The sequence below is a fragment of the Mytilus edulis genome, chromosome 11, assembly GCF_963676685.1.
Source record: "Mytilus edulis chromosome 11, xbMytEdul2.2, whole genome shotgun sequence".
Taxonomy (NCBI): Eukaryota; Metazoa; Mollusca; class Bivalvia; order Mytilida; family Mytilidae; genus Mytilus; species Mytilus edulis.
In genome coordinates, this window is record NC_092354.1 from 71163729 (window position 1) to 71176113 (window position 12385).

A 12385-nucleotide genomic window follows, 5' to 3' on the forward strand; every position below is an offset into this window, starting at 1 on the left:
AGAGTTTTGTATTTCATAAAGATCAGTTATTCATAGTTCAGGATGTTGTCCTAATCAGATACTAATTTCCATTATTAATATCATAGTATATATTTCAAGTGTTATTCAGTTGTAAAAAATAAAATCACAAGAATACTGATATCCGTGGAAACTTCAAAAAGGAAATACCCTAATTAAATTGCCAAATCAAAAGCTCAAACACATCTAGAGATAACAACTGTCATATTCTTCATATTCCTGACTTGGTACAGGCATTTCTCATTTAGATGTAGAAAATACATTGTTAATGGACTAACGTACTGCTTTTTCCTTATACTTTGATAAATTCACGTTAACATATAGTATCTATTGATAATTGATGATAAAAATATTTAAAAAAAACGTTGAGTGTTGCAAAACTTTTAAGAACCTGTCATAAAAAAATGTCAATTTTTAATTAACAAATTGTACAGCTCTATTCAATCAAATGAGTTATTTTGTTTACCTTAGTTCTGTTGATAATTCTGTTATCACAAATATCACCATACCAGTTATCAAAGCAATTACACGTAAATCCACTGTTACCATTATTACATACACCGTTATTAAGACAAGGCATTGAGTGACAATGATCTATTCCTTTATCAAATTTAAGATGTAAAAATTGAAATATTGGTACATTTTAAGCCTATATTCGTCAATTTAAATTTGCTTTGCAAATGGTCATGTTAATTCTATAGTGTTATATATCTTTTTTAGGTAAAACAACAAAAAAAAAACAATAGAGATAGCACTCTTTCTGCAATCTACGAGTGTTGTCAGAACTACATTGTTCTATTTTCACACCTCCTATGGAATACAATAGCTAATTCATCTAATTGGTTAAAAAATAAATAAAAAGGTGTTATCAAAACTAGTAAAGGAGTATTTTTTTATTAAATTGGTTGCGTGGTTTGCGCTTAATCTATGAAAAATCTGTGTTAGCAGAGTACAGAATTTGGGATATTACAACGTTAACAAAAATCTATGTCTTTTATCTCTATTGTTTGTCTCCACTAACGGGATGCTTGTTTTTATCTTAGTTGATTGTCTATTAAAAAATAATGGAACATAAAGATCACGTACGTACATGTTAATATATTTAGATGAACATTTAAGATATTGAGCTTTTAAACTTCAACTTAGATTTTTACCACTATACCTAAATTGGATTCATATGTTGAAATGTCAGCATTATTTAAAACATATATATTTATAGCAAATGCATTGGTGGAGTTTTCATTGCTTAACGTACACTTCATTAATAAATTGGTGAATCCAAGCCATATTCTGTTCATGCCTTCACCAAGTCGGTTTGATTTTTTGACAACGTAAATCATGTTTACTTTGTTTTCCTGTTTAAAATGTTTCAAAGCTTTTAATGTCAGTTCTGTTATAGCTTAACTTGTGGTATAGGTTTTATCATTTTTGAAGACATACGATAATCCATAATTGTTAACTTCTACGATATGTGATTTCTGATGAAGAAATGTCGTTTAGGCAATTATGCCAAATCCGATTATTATTAAAACTACTTATTTTGATCTGAGCGTCACTCATGAGTCTTATGCATATGAAACGCGCGTCTGGCGTATGAAATTATAAGCCTGTTACCTTGGATAAATAAGTATGTTACATAAATAATAGATTACGGTATCAGTGCGTACAATATCAACCTTTATCTCGAGATACAAATGTTTTTAGGGTCGTTTGTACATGTACACGTTTTATCATGTAAATATCAAAACATTTTTAAAAATGCATGTGTAACTACTGCTGGTCAAACGGGGGAAATACTCCACCGAAAAAAAGAAAATACAAAGTTTAACCTTGTTGTGGTTATAGGACCATGTGTCATACGATGTCTTAATTTAAAAAGATGTTTTCATTATCAGATAAATAAACTCAGCTTTATAGATTTATTATTGAAAGAAAATGTATTCTTCGTCAAGATATATTCTAATAAAGTCATATCTGTTTTGGATGTTCAGTTTAAATCCAATGCATTGAGACATGCAAGCTGACATAAAGTTTTGTGCCAGTTTCGCGTGATATATATCATTTCAAATCATAATTAGGTGACAGCTCAAAAAGTTACTGACATCGTTAAATATCAATCAGACTTACTTAGTTCACATTGGCTACCTGATGCATCATTCGTACACACACAATGGTATCCATCCGGAAGGTCTACACAAGTACCGTTATTTTGACAAGGATTGCTCTCACATTCGTCGATGTCTGTTAAAGAAAACAACGTTTTATAACTATCAGTTTCTGAAAGGTTAGTCAGTTCCAAAATTCTAAAACTGCCAGAAGGAATGCTTACAGAAGTATAGAATGTTATTTAAGAATTGAATGCTTTTTTTGTAACTTCATTGGGGTGTAAAAGCGTTGACCGAAGTACATTTTGTATGCAGCGCAGAAGTGCTTCATTCTATAAATGTGCGCATGGTCAACGCTTTTACAACCCTATGAAGTTACAAAAAGAAGCATTCAATACTTATAATTACATTGTTAGCTAGGATCATGAAAAAACTAAGGAATAACGCGAGATGTGCAGTTTGCCAATCAGAATAACGTCTTATAATGAAACATAATCTAATCAAAGTATAAGGGTATACAACTTTTGTCGGTTTTATTCTGCTTAGTAGGTTACCTTTTTATGAATGTATTGAAACTCAAAGATCATTAAAATGCTACCAAGCTACATTACCTGTTTCACAATGATTTCCAGTGCAGCCATGAGAACATACACAGTCCCATCCTGATATCATGTCGACACATGTCCCATTGTTACTGCATGGATTGCTCGAACATTCATCAACATCTGAAAAATACAAATTTGGTTTCAACTTGTATCAACTAGGTTAAGATAATATGGAATAATGCGTTTTTCCCTTTTCAAATTGTATCTATTCCTATGGTCTTATTTTTGTACTTTAATCGCATACATTGTAGAAAAAAATGTGTATATAGGATATTAATGTTCATATATTGTACCATCACACGTTTGTAGATTTTGAAGAGATAACTCGCGAAGATATACATTTAAAGGAATTTGCTTTGCGTATATACTTGTCTGAACTGTTGAGTACCCGCACTAGATAATCCCCTTCGTATAAGTTAGTTGTTAACGCAATCTTATTTTAATAGGTCAGTGCAATAGATAATATGAAAAGTTTCTTTATAGATATATGATGTATTTGTATTGTTCATGATCGTTTTCAGGTTTTTGTTTTTTATCTTTTAGATATCGCTTCACAAAGACAACATTTTTGTCAAATAATACAAATTTTTTTTCTTAATGATATGTTATTACTTTCTTTTGTTTATCTTATGTAAAAATGTCTTGCGCTTTTCCTTATATTTTTATTCCCTAATCGAATTTTGAATTTTGAGCAGCGGTATACTCCTGTTGCCTTTATTCAAGAACAGTTTTATATATGGTTGCTTTTGGTACATTTTAAAAAGAAATATATGGCAAACAAGGTAAGTGTGTAGCAATCCATTTATAAAATGTATCCTTAAAAACTATGCTTAAATTTTAAATACACTCGTCTTCATTAAACCTTTTCTTTCTTATGAACAATGGATAGAAAATAATTAGCTAAATTGATCATGAATGCAAATGCCAACCTGTTTGACATCTGTCTCCAGTATATCCATTTTCACAATCACACACATAAGAATTTATCATATCTCTGCATGATCCTCCGTGCAAACACGGATTGATGCCACATTCGTTTGTATCTATGAATAAAAAAAACAACAGGTTTACAATGTAACAGACTCATAATCTCAAATATATGTCCGCGATGTCTTCTTTTAAAAGAAAAGTAACTTATTTTAAACAAGAATGTGTCCCCAGTACACGGATGCCACATCCGCACTATCATTTTCTATGTTCAGTGGAACCGTGAAAATGGGATAAATCCTTAATTTTGCATAAGAATAAGAAACATCAAATCATAGAGAACACGTTTACTAAGTTTCAAGTTGATTGGACTTCAGCTTGATCAAAAACTACATCGACCAAAAACTTTAATCTGAAACGGGACGAACGGACGGTCGAAGGAACGCACAGACTAGAACACATAATCCCCATTAATAGGGCATACATAGTGTCACAATTTAATTTGCCAACTGTATAATGTGCATCAGCGGATGATCTGGCTGTCAAGATAACACAGGATCTGCTTACCCTTATATTTTGGTGGGGTTCGTGTTGTTTATTCTTTAGTTTGCTATGTTGTGTCATGTGTAATATTGTTTGTCTGTTTGTCCGTTCCATTTTTAGCCATGATGTGTCAGTTTATTTTCGATTTATGAGTTTGACTGTCCCTCTGGTATCTTTCGTCCCTCTTTTTTTTATTTATTATTATTTTTCAAGAAAATAAGGCCCGTGATCCCCTTTGTCAGTTTATAAGTGTTAAATATTTATTTAAAGCAATTATCTCGTCGAATTCTAATCAAATATAATTCTTTACAATGTAAAAATTAATTTCTTCTTTGTAAGCCTTCAGTTTCACTGTAAAGCAAAAAAAGGCCCATGACCTTTAGTTTTTCTATTGGAAGCCTATAAAACGTACTCTATGTGGTCTTTTGCAGACGTTTAAGAAACATCGAGCGTCAAATATCGTCGCATATTGAGACACCCAAGTTATTCTTAATTGGAAACACTTCAAATCTTACTATTAATATTTATTGTTTAGTTTGCACTTTGTAAATACAGATGTTTCTCAAACCACGCCTCTTTTGTGAGATATATAATATTCAAAGATATGTAATTTGTTACCGTACTGGTTCCTATATATCATCTCTGTAATTTATCTTATCAAATGGAAGTTTTTAACGACCTTTACTGGCTACACAGCCCTTGCACGGTCGGTCTTTTATCTCATAGAGATATTACTTGGGAATGTTACCAGTATAGAAAAAACAGGGTAGCGCTTAAAACTTAATTCTTAAGAAGTCCAATAGTGGAGGTAGGGGTAGTATAGTATGTAAGTATAAGTTTTAACTGTAGAAGTTCATGACATAAATGTGGAAATATGCCACACAGACCTATAAGTTGACCTTTGAATAAAGTAGAAGTGTATATCAACTTTCCAGTTTAGGATATAATTTTTTCACGAAACTTCATAGTAAATGTGGCACAGATTTAGCCGCAAGGGGAGTTTCTATGGGAAATTGCATTGTCTATATTTACATAATTGGAACCTATTTAGGATAACATACCGAATTTTACAAAATCTTGTTTATCAAAATGATTTTAAGGAAATTAACTCAAATATGAAGTTTGATAAATATTTCATGAAGATTGAGACAATCCCTGGCCTTAACTATGTTAACTCAGCAGAAGATCACAATTTACAGTATGCATGTTTTACTTAAAGCCCTAAATTTAGAAAAAATTTATACTTTATGCATATTCGTGATTTACAATTGTTTAGAAGTGCTTCTATTTACTCTTTGCAGTCATTGAAACTCATTGAGCCTTCATAAATATAATTGGTGGGGTGTTTTTGTCCTGTCGATAATCCAAAAGTAATCCCAGTAGTAACACTGGAAAATATTTTGTAAAAATTTATAAAAAATTACAAAATTTATGAAATTTGCTAAAAATTTACTATAAAGGACAATTACTCCTTAAGGGCTCAATTGACCAGTTTGTTCATGTGACCTTGTGTGTAGGTCTTACTTTGATGTACATTATTGCTGTTTACAGTTTATCTTAATCTAAAATAGTATTCAAGATTATAACCAAAAGCTGCCAAATTTTATTAAAATTATCAATTCCAGGGCAGCAAGACAACAACAGGGCAGAAAGATCTTGCAAAATGAACAATATAATCATGTTAGATTTGCTCAAAATGCTTTGGTTTCAGAGATATCAGCCAAAATCTACATTTTACCCGTATGTTCTTATTTTTTTAGCCACCTTGGCCATCTTGGTACGCGGAAGGGTCTTCAGACACAATTCTTTAACAAGACACCCTTATGATGATTGTGGACAAGCTTAGTTGAATGTGTCTCAGTAGTTTCAGATGAGAAGATAAAATACACAAATGTTCGAAAAATTTACTATGAAGGGCCATTACCTCTTAAGGGATCAAATAACCATTTTTGTCATGTTGACGTATTTGTAGGTCTTACTTTACTGAACATTATTACTGTTTACAGATTATCTCTGCCTATAATAATATTCAAGATAATAACCAGCAAACTTTCCTTAAAATTACCAATTCAGGAGCAGCAACCTAACAACGCGTTGTCCGCTTCATCTGCAAATTTACAGGCAGATAGGCCTTGACCTGATAAACATTTTTACCCCATGTCAGATTTGCTGTAAATGCTTTGGTTTCAGAGATATTAGCCAAAACTATTTTTAGCAATGGCGGCCATCTTGGCTAGTTGGCCGGGTTATCGAACACATTTTTTAAACTAGATACCCCAATATTGATTGTGTTTTTTTAAGTTTGGTTTAATTTAGCCCAGTAGTTTCAGAGGAGAAGATTTTTGTAAAAGTTAACGACGGACGACGGACGCCAAGTGATGTGAAAAGTTCACTTTTCCCTTTGGGTCAGGTGAGCTAATAAGAACAAGCTAGAATTACAAAGATACCACACTAAATCTTACAATAGTGTTTTCTATCCTAAAAAATGTACTAAATATTCATCATTGCTGGAAACAGGTATGATTGAGGAAAGGTGAGGCCCCAGGGCAAAAAAAAAATGCCTACCCCCTAGGTAATTAAACAGATAATTTACATTGAAAATGCTATGATTTAATTATTCTACAGGACTTTGTTAAGAAAACAATAACTGTGCTTGGAAGTTATGCAAACATCCGATGTTAGCAGTCATTTCTATCTACATATAAACTTTGAGTAAATTGATACCCATGACTGGTATTTTTTATAGAAACAACTTTTGCAAAATTGGCTATGTTTAAACACTTCTAGTCCATATCTTATCTAAATTATGTTAGACATAAGGTTAGAGATGATACTGTTATGACAAGAATTCTAAACTGACCATTTGAGATAGAAATTGTGAACTTTAATTGACAAATAGGCATACACTAAGATGTGGACTGGAGACAGAGGCAGTACTGGATACATTTTATAATCTTGAATGTTTGAATGATTAACTACTAAACATTACATTTATAGTATTCTAAAATGCTTTCAATTTGTTATCAGAATAGTTTCAAAATGATTCTTGACAGTTAATGTCAGTAAACATGCACATAGGGTATGCAGGCCATAATTAAAGTTTTGTTTTCAAATTCTTTAAAAATGTGAAACAAAACAAGGGGTATGAAATGTACCCTAAAGGAAACGTAGAGTATACACAGTGATTTTGTTCAGGCTATAATTCTAATAAAGAAATAGTTTTGCGAGAAAAAATGGTCTTTTTATATCATTTTCTTTTTTAATACTGTTTGTTAATGCTATGACACACTTACCTACTTCACAATTGTCCCCGCTGAATCCTGTTTGACAACGGCATATGTAGTCGTCAACTAAATCCACACACTGTCCGTTATGATGACATGGAGAACTTGAGCACTCATCTATGTCTTAAAGATGTCATTTGAATATCATTATTCTTTCTAACTGTTAAATACTTATAGCATATTTTTACATAGTTTTATAGTTTATATACTAGTATATTTTGTAGCAATGACTTTTAGACCTTGTATTAATAAACTAAAAGTTGAACATTAAATATTGATGTGTGAAGTCAATAAAGGTACTATGAGACCAGTAGCAAACATTGTGATGAGGCCATAATAAAAACATGTTTAGCGAACGAAACATAAGTTAACATGAAGATAAAAGATTGCAAAATTTGTTAAATGATATATAACTAATGACGTTGATTAATTTGTTTTATGTCTACATTGCGCTTCTTCCTGCACCTGCCTGATAAATTATAAAACTTATTAGAATACCAATGTAGCACAATCAGGAAAATTTAACCATCTGTATTAGTTGTATCACAATTTAAAGATTTAAGTCGAATGGTTTTTATAAAATGTATGATTCAAAATATGATAAACGTTAAAAGTCACTGAGTAGTATGAAATTCAACAAATTTAATAACAATACTCATAGTAAGGAACAGAAGGCCATGACAAAGATTTGTAGATTGTTACTACAATAACCTGTTATTATTCACACACAATAAAATCCTATATATATATAGGTATTTATATATATATATATATATATATATAACTCGTCTAAACATCAACCCAACAATGTTAGATCTGTAAATTTGCTTTCGCAAATTTTTGGTTCTTCCCTCGCCGGGATTCGAACCCATGCTACTGTGATAATATATATATATATATATATATATACAACTCGTCTAAACATCAATCCCACAATGTTAGATCTGTAAATTTGCTTTCGCAAATTTTTGGTTCTTCCCTCGCCGGGATTCGAACCCATGCTACTGTGATATCGTGACACCAAATCGCCTGCACTGCAGCCGTCCCGCTAGACCACACGACCACCTGGGCTCTCAAAAAAAGAGCTTTCGCTGGCCGTGTGTTACCTTTCCTCATCAGTTTTAATCTAGCGGCGTACTACAGTACATGATATATAAGGCATGAAGATGTTATTGTTACAGATCACCTAAATTATCTATAGTAAAGGATCCTACAAATTAATGTAATATACAGTCACAGAAAATAATTATATTTATAAGTACGTCTGAGTCAGTGACAACTCTACAACAGATGTATCCATCGGATCGCCATTAATGATGGTGATACATGGCTGTGTACATAATGTATATACAACTCGTCTAAACATCAACCCAACAATGTTAGATCTGTAAATTTGCTTTCGCAAATTTTTGGTTCTTCCCTCGCCGGGATTCGAACCCATGCTACTGTGATATCGTGACACCAAATCGCCTGCACTGCAGCCGTCCCGCTAGACCACACGACCACCTGGGCTCTCAAAAAAAGAGCTTTCGCAGGCCGTGTGTTACCTGTCCTCGTCAGTTTTAATCTAGCGGCGAACTACAGTACATGATATATAAGGCATGAAGATGTTATTGTTACAGATCAGCTAAATTATCTATAGTAAAGGATCCTACAAATTAATGTAATATACAGTCACAGAAAATAATTATGTTTATAAGTACGTCTGAGTCAGTGACAACTCTACAACAGATGTATCCATCGGATCGCCATCAATGATGGTGATACATGGATGTGAACATAATGTATATACAACTCGTCTAAACATCAACCCAACAATGTTAGATCTGTAAATTTGCTTTCGCAAATTTTTGGTTCTTTCCTCGCCGGGATGATTCGAACCCATGCTACTGTGATATCGTGACACCAAATCGCCTGCACTGCAGCCGTCCCGCTAGACCACACGACCACCTGGGCTCTCAAAAAAAGATATATATATATTTTACCTATTTGACAGCTGTGTCCCGTGAATCCAGAAACACATGTACAGTTATACGAATTCACCAAATCTACACAACTTCCATCATGCATACATGGATTACTGGCACATTCGTCTATATCTATAATTTATTTAATATAGGTCTACAGGCATCATGTTTGGAAAAAATATAAAGAAATAGTCAGCGATGGGTTAACTGGTCTTTAATGTTGTTTTTTATATTTGCAAGTTGCATTATTTAACATAGATGAAAACAATATGATAAATTGACTCGGATTATAAACAGTGATATAACCGAGCAGCGCTCTGCGAAAGTAAAAATTACTGGTTCCAAAGATCAGCTAAATATTCTGTTTTGAAATATGATACACGTCAGAGAGCAAACCACAGCTACGTTTGAGATTCATATATTTGTAAACAAGTATATCAGTAAAATAAGATCATGCTTATTCCCACACAAATATTAGTAATATTGTGTCGAATTAATCGTCTACTTATATTAACATGAACATTTTGTAAGAGCACGCATTGATTCTGTTGTGAATAACAGTTTAATATCCGAGATCATGAAAAACGAGATAATTATAATTTTAAATCAATTTCCTACACCTTAGTAGCAATATATGTTTTATTTTTCTGGTTCTAAAAAAGAAAATTCGCAAATGTGACTGTTTTGTATAATGTAGAACAACAAGATGTTTTAGACACAGCATAATTAGGATAAGAGACACAGAGAGATAGAATTAGCATAATGGATATACAGTATATCATATGAATAAATATATTATCCCGTTCACACATTACATTCGTTTGACTATTTACCTGTTTGACAGTTGTTTCCAGCATACCCTGCTTCACATGAACAGTTGTAGGCGTTGGTCATATCCGTACAGTTTCCGTTGTGCATACATGGACTGCTGTTACATTCATCGACATCTATTTAAAAAGTGTCTTCAAATATTTATGACAAACGAAAGGACGACTTAATGAAATCATTATACATTATAAAATCACATATTTTGAGTTCTCGTTGATTTATCAGTTGTCATTGATTATTGCATTAATTTACATTTAGAGATAGATATTTTTTTAGTAAAATGAGTGTTTTGTTCCTGTGTTTGCCCATCTTTTACCCCTAGTTTTTTGGTGGGGTTCGTGTTGTTTATTCTTTAGTTTTCTATGTTGTGTCGTGTGTGCTGTTGTTTGTTTTAGCCATGTCGTTGTCAGTTTGTTTTAGAATCATGAGTTTGACTGTCCCTTTGGAATCTTTCGTCCCTCTTTTACCCCTATAAAAAAAGAAATATCTTAAATTTAATTTTGCTATATTTAATTGTGTATTCTTCAGTGTTTTTCTGTTGAAAAATCAAAACAGGTCCTAGTATCTGATTGATCAGATTTTTTTAAAACAGAAGGAGCTTCAGGTTAATGTAAACATATTCTAAACATGTGCTAATCTAAAAAAAAAAGTAGCGATTACTTGATTCCTTGATTACGGCTAGTTTTGTATGCTGATTGATATTAATAGTACAGGTAGTAAGCTAGTCAGCTTACATATATTTCTTGATAATTACTTCTTGGTAGACATCTAAGTTATAACTATTCAATTATGTAGATTTAATGGGAGACCTCCTTCCTCTTATAAACTAGTTATTACCTGTTGCACATATTTTCCCCGTATATCCAGAGAGACATATGCAATTGTACGCATTGATCAAATCTACACATGTTCCTCCATTTATGCATGGATTAGCTGCGCATTCATCTATATCTATAAACAGGAATTTATTAAAACAGTATCATTTTAACGTTTGTCATGAAATTAAGAAGTATAAGGAAAACTAAAACAATTGTGGATAATGTACACCTCCCACTTATGCCTATAAAAGACTCAGGCTAAACAAATAGAACATATGTTGTCATGTGTCATAAGGACTTTTGTTTCCGTAACATGCATGCTTAATGTCACACCGTCTGATCCTATAGAATGATACTTAATATTTAAAAATTCAGAGAAATCATCTTAATTTAAGTTTAGGTTGATAAATAGAAGCAACATACATTAATGTTAAAGTTTTTTCTTAACTACATTAAGCGAGAACCACAAACATATATCCATCAAAGATCCGCGTTATACTAATATCTCTGTTCTGTAATAATCGTAAATAACTGTTTGATCTGAGCGTCACTGATGAGTCTTATGTAGACGAAACGCGCGTCTGGCGTATAAAATTATAATCCTGGTACTTTTGATAACTATTTACACCACTGGGTCGATGCCACTGCTGGTGGACGTTTCGTCCCCGAGGGTATCACCAGCCCAGTAGTCAGCACTTCGGTGTTGACATGAATATCAATTATATGGTCATTTTATAAATTTTCTGTTTACAAAACTTTGAATTTTTCGAAAAACTAAGGATTTTCTTACCCCATGAGTAGATTACCTTAGCTGTATTTGGCACAACTTTTTGGAATTTTGGGTCCTCAATGCTCTTCAACTTTGTATTTGTTTGGCTTTTTAACTATTTTGATCTGAGCGTCACTGATGAGTCTTATGTAGACGAAACGCGCGTCTGGCGTATAAAATTATAATCCTGGTACTTTTGATAACTATTTATACCACTGGGTCGATGCCACTGCTGGTGGATGTTTCGTCCCCGAGGGTATCACCAGCCCAGTAGTCAGCACTTCGGTGTTGACATGAATATCAATTATATGGTCATTTTATAAATTTTCTGTTTACAAAACTTTGAATTTTTCGAAAAACTAAGGATTTTCTTACCCCAGGAGTAGATTACCTTAGCTGTATTTGGCACAACTTTTTGGAATTTTGGGTCCTCAATGCTCTTCAACTTTGTATTTGTTTGGCTTTTTAACTATTTTGATCTGAGCGTCACTAATGAGTCTTATGTAGACGAAACGCGCGTC

At 32.6% G+C, this 12385-nt stretch overlaps 1 protein-coding gene across 1 annotated transcript in view; it reads right to left on the reverse strand.

The window, feature by feature from the left end:
* Window positions 1-401: 401 nt before the first annotated feature.
* LOC139494557 (uncharacterized) overlaps window positions 402-12385 on the reverse strand; it is a 28904-nt gene continuing 16920 nt past the window's right edge. Inside the window, exons 7-10 of the mRNA XM_071282718.1 lie at window positions 3658-3771; window positions 2735-2848; window positions 2146-2259; window positions 402-409 (exon numbers count right to left, since the gene is read on the reverse strand). Coding sequence (XP_071138819.1) covers window positions 402-409; window positions 2146-2259; window positions 2735-2848; window positions 3658-3771 — 350 coding nt within the window. The remainder of the gene's footprint in view (window positions 410-2145; window positions 2260-2734; window positions 2849-3657; window positions 3772-12385) is intronic.